General features: G+C 28.1%; 1 protein-coding gene across 1 annotated transcript; it reads right to left on the bottom strand.

Annotated features, from left to right (window-relative positions):
• Nucleotides 1-793: 793 nt before the first annotated feature.
• LOC100213507 (dnaJ homolog subfamily B member 9) lies at nt 794-2,874 on the bottom strand. Its single transcript, XM_065814538.1, has 3 exons — nt 2,600-2,874; nt 1,811-2,200; nt 794-1,204 (listed from the first exon to the last, which is right to left on the bottom strand). The coding sequence occupies exons 1-3, from the start codon at nt 2,808-2,810 to the stop codon at nt 1,137-1,139; spliced, it is 669 nt and encodes a 222-aa protein (XP_065670610.1). The 5' UTR covers nt 2,811-2,874; the 3' UTR covers nt 794-1,136.
• Nucleotides 2,875-5,578: the final 2,704 nt, after the last annotated feature.

Here is a 5,578-nt window from a genome sequence, read left to right as displayed (position 1 = left end):
CAAAAACCATACTTTACAATATATTGCAGATTATAATATTATGCAATGTAATATTGCATATTGTATTATACATTATTTATGCATGTTAAACATATGAAAGGCGTAAATAATGCAAAGTAAACTTGATATTTGGCGGTATTAAATTAAATGGCCAAATTTTAAATCAATTCTTCGGGACGACGAAATAACGTTTATTAGAATTTGAAGTCTATCAGTGATTTTTGATGTTGTTTATGATAGTATAAAAACAGCGGTGGATAAAGGGAGTGAAAAAGTTTTGCCATGATCCCCTTAAAAAATTTATTTTTTCATAGAGACACGCAGCAAATAATTCTTTATTTTGATATAAAAAAACGAATTATTTGTTAAGTTAAAAAGCTAAAAAAGGGAGTTAAAGCTTGAAGACCGTTCAAAACGACGGCGTCATTTATTGCATGAGTTTTGAAATACTTTTTGTGTGTTTGTTAATAAGGAGTATTTTATTATAAGAAAAGATATATACTATTATTGCTGAGATATATACTATTATTGCTGAGATATATACTATTATTGCTGAGATATATACTATTATTGCTGAGATATATACTAAGAAAAGATATATACCATTATTTCTGAGATATATACTAAAAAAAGATATATACTATTATTGCTGAGAATAATTTATCTGTAACCTAATGATTTACAATAATAAATTCAAACCATTATTTACAGAAGAATTGTCGGTGATTAAAAATACTTAAAACTTTGGTCAAAAAATTTGAAGAGTACAAAAATCACAAGTTCGATGACAAGGTCAAAAAATATCAACAACAGAAGTTTTACATATAAAAATGTCTTAATGCAATTTTTACAAAAATATATCATTATAAATTAGTTACAGATCTACTGAACATTTCTGTACAAGTTTTGTTAACGTTTGTTACTCAGGTAACAAACGAGAGAAATTACAATATGAAGACCAAGCTTTTAAATATAAATCTGAACATACATTATTGGCTAAAAATTTCTGTTTAAATAAATATATCAATTGATTAACCTAATTTGATCTAATATACAAACGGTTTTTGATCTTCAAAACATCTTGTAGTAGTCATAATTTTTCTATGCATATACTACTCTGCCGTTGTCATTAATATTCAAGAACACTCTGTTGTGGTCATCATCATATTACCCATTTTTTTAGTAGTTGTTTTACAACGCCGCCCTAAAAAGATTGACAATAAAACAATAAAAACAAATAAAAAAAGAATTAAAAAATAAGAACATAAATTCAAATTAAAAACAAATACATTCAATAAACTAGTAGTAATTTAAAATAATCATAATAGTATTTTAAATTTATATCCCTAGTATTTATCCCTAAAACTTTTACGGTATGAAACCACCACAATTAGTTTTCAGATATATTTATTATTGACTAATAAATATCAGCTAATTGAATGAAAGTTACTTTGCTCCCAACTTGATGCACATGCAAATAGTTTTAATGCACTAAGTTTGTTTTTTTTGTGTTAAATTTACCAAATTTATATGGATACATACATACATACATACATACATACATACATACATACATACATACATACATACATACATACATTTATACATACATTTTAGCAGATTTAGGCTAACACTGCACTAATATATTTTGAGTTTGATATTGAAAATTTCATGCCTGATCTTAATCGTTAGTTGATATATGTACCTCCCCAGTTCAGCATAAGTATATCTAAGTCTGTGTATATATATACACACACACACACACACACATACATATATATATAATTCTCTATATATGCATATCAATTACCTTGTTGCCGGCTCTCTGAAAATGAGTGTGATTCAGAGAACATAGAATTACTACCAAAACTGCCAAACATCGAATCTCCAAATCCTCCAAAAAAGCTATCATCTGATTTACTAAAAACACTATCTTCCCCTGAGTTTCTATGTGTCTGATGAAATTGGTTTCCAAAAATATCAGTGTCCTCATCATTATTGTCAAAGATACTGCCAAAATTAAAACTAAATTTATTAGAGTTACTGCTTTTCCTTCCTCCAAAATTTCCAAAGTTTTTGAAAAAGTCACTGAAATCGAAGTGAAAAGCAGATCCATCAAAACCAGCCTTTTCCTTTAGTCCATCTGAACCATACTGATCATATATTTTTCTTTTTTTCTCATCAGAGAGAACTTCATGAGCTATAAACAATAATAGCAACTAATAAAACAAATAAGAAAAATAACAAATTTAGACCCATATACATAACTAGAAATTAAAAATAAAAATATACACCTATACTAGAAGATATATATAAGATATGCACCTCATGAAAACTAATAATTGTAGAGCTATTTATGTTACTGTTTTTCTACTTAATGTTTGTACAGGAAAACTAGAAAAAACACAACTTCTAATGCAAATATCTTGATATAAATAAAATAATAAACTTTGCATATACTTTTATATACCTCTATATCACATCAAATTAAAACCAAAGACAAGATCAAATTTAACCAAGAACTAAGGTCCTTGATAATAGACTTCACTTTATAAGAATTATAATTACTTTTATGGTAATTTAAATAACAATTTATTACCTTCAGCAATGTCCCTGAATATACTTTCTGCATCTTTAGATTTATTTTTATCAGGGTGATATTTAAGGGCAAGTTTTCTAAATGCTTTTTTTATATCTCTTTCACTAGCGTTTCTGGAAACACCAAGTATTTTATAATAGTCTTTTGTTGATGCAAACAACTCTTTTATTGATATACATGTAAAAGTCAAGATAACATAATCCAGCCTCATTTTTTAGAGAATAATTTCTTTTAATAAACTAAACAATAATCATAATTCTAATATTAAAAACTCAAGCAATAAAAGCAATTAAAAAACTAAATATTGGAAAAAAAAATGTTTTGAAATTTCTCTGTCGACATCAGTAATAAAACAATAAAATAATATTCTAATGTTGCTACCATATGTCACCCAAAAATAATTTTACACAATGAGCCACTTTTTATCAGAGCAGATATAATTTATTCAGATTTTAATACCCTGTGCTCAATATCTTCGAACAAGTAAGACATCAACACCAAGTTTTGCATACCCGATAGTTTAATTCGCTTGTTTAAAAACATTATTTATAGTTGAAAAAAGTACACTGGCACAACTTTGATTGGTTTATATAAAGTATAGTTTATACCACAAAAATATTAAAAGTTAAATACGGTTTTGCTATATTTACAAAATTTGTCCGCGCTCAACTTTTACAAGTTTCGGCGAACTTGTAAAACTTAAATCGAAACTTTTTATAAAACCCTCAACTTTGACAATCTATATAACTTCAATTTTAAATAAATTAAATATTTGAATAATTCGAAATAAATAATGATTTAATATTTTTGCTTAATACAACTACTTCATCTTGGGTTAATAAAATTTCTCAAAGTTTTTTTTTTCGTTTATTAAGAACACTGTACAACAACGAAATAAAACGGAAATGCCATTGACACTACCTTATGTATTTTGATTTGGAGATTACGAAAATGATGTCCGTTTTGTTGTGTGACCTACGAATTTTGGTTAAATTCACATTTTCAAATTTTCAATTTTCACTATGAAAGTTGTTAATGTGGTTTTTAATATATTTATTAGCAGTTGTTTATGATTTATTTATTATCATTTCTTTATCATATACCTATTTGCATTTGTTTAACCTTGTATTAGACTAAAATTCTGTTTTATTTTAGATAAACTACAGTTAGCCATGTAATATATAGATATAATACAGTGTATACTGAAACAAGAAATGCCCAGTACTTGTAAAAATCAAGCCGACAACTTTTGCTACATTTGTAGCGAACTGACTTTAAAGAGATGCAGACGAAGATTGACACCACATTTGAAAAAACTGTATGAACTATACTTTGGTTGCAAAGTCGGCGACCAGGATAAGAACTGGGCGCCTCATGCATGCTGTGTGAGGTGCGCTAGTTCACTATCGCCGTAGGCGAACAGGACTCGTGGAGGAAACAAACTGTTTCATGATTCCAATCTTCTAATCAAGCTTGGAATCATGAAACAGTTTGTAAAGGCATTAGATCACGACAAACCAGCATTTCAGTATTTGCAGACCAAATTTCCTAAAATCAGTGACGCCAAAATTAAAGAGGGTATTTTCGTGGGGCCCCAAATACGAGAACTGATGCTGGATGAAACGTTTTCGGGAACGATGGATCAATATGAACTTGCAGCATGGGATGCATTCAAACGGGTGTGCCAGGGATTTCTTGGAAAACATATTGCACCAAATTATGCTGATTTGGTAGACAGATTAATTGCATCCTATCAACAACTGGGTTGTAACATGTCGCTTAAGCTCCATTTTCTTCATTCCCATCTTTCCTTCTTCTCTGTCAATGGAGATGTATATGATGAAAATGGCGTGCGCTTTCATCAGAGTATTGCCACAATGGAAAGCAGATACAAGGGAAAGTGGAGCTCCGCCATGCTTGCAGATTACTGCTGGAATTTGCAGTGCGATGAACCCGATGCAGCATTCAAACGCCAGGCTAAATACAATTAAATAAAAGTAAACAATTTGTGTTAAAAGTGATAATAAACATGTTCATACACTTATTCATACGTATAGAAAAATGCATCTTACGTTACATCTTTAAATCGTTATTACAAAAAATTGTGACGTGCTACAACATAACTGATTACATATTTGGAATCAGCACGTCTAAATTAATAAAGATAACCTAATTTGGTTCTTTTTTTTTTCAAAAAGTTAAAAATTGTTGTACAGTGGAATTAAAGACTTTGTCCCTTTTCCGAACTTTCTTGGGATTATGTTCCATTGGTTTGATCTAAAGTGTTTTAAATAAAATTAAAAAACGTCCGTTATTTGGATTGACTACACATAAAAAGAAAAAGAACATTTGCAAAGTGTTTAAACCGATAAATTTCCTAAAAAACATGCTTTTTCGATCAAAGTTAGTGTAGAGCGGGCTATATCGGGACAGTGGGGCATAACGCGACAGTTATGCCTGAAGCCTTATATCTCAGCTAAAAATTAATTTTTTTTTTAATGTTTTTTTGATAAAACATTTTAAATTATTGTGCTTCATTATTCTAAAAATAAATTTTTTTTAGAGGTACCTAAATTTTTACTTAAATGCATTAAAAGTACCAAAATTCATCAATAAGTTTGCGAAAAACTAAATTTGCGTATTTTCTTAAACAATTTAAAGACAAAAAATTTATCTTGAACTATTGCTAATTTGCTATATTTATTTTAAAGTTTAAATTTTTTAGACAGTATTTATAATCCTCTGTTAGAATCTAGTTTTTAAAAAATATTTGGAACTGAACTTTTTGAATAGTATTAATTTTAGCATGTCAGGATACCAAGTTTTTTATGTAATTGACTATATTACCACCAATTCGTAATGCTGTTTTATCTAATTTGTAATGCGTAACTTTAGTTATAAATTCAAAGAAGTTTTTGTTTTTATAACTTAACTTCAATTATTATTATTATTATTATTATTATTATTATTATTATTATT

This window comes from Hydra vulgaris, chromosome 12 (assembly GCF_038396675.1).
Source record: "Hydra vulgaris chromosome 12, alternate assembly HydraT2T_AEP".
Classification (NCBI taxonomy): domain Eukaryota; kingdom Metazoa; phylum Cnidaria; class Hydrozoa; order Anthoathecata; family Hydridae; genus Hydra; species Hydra vulgaris.
The sequence above is the reverse complement of the archived record's forward strand: the minus strand, read 5'-3'. Positions and strand labels throughout refer to the sequence as shown.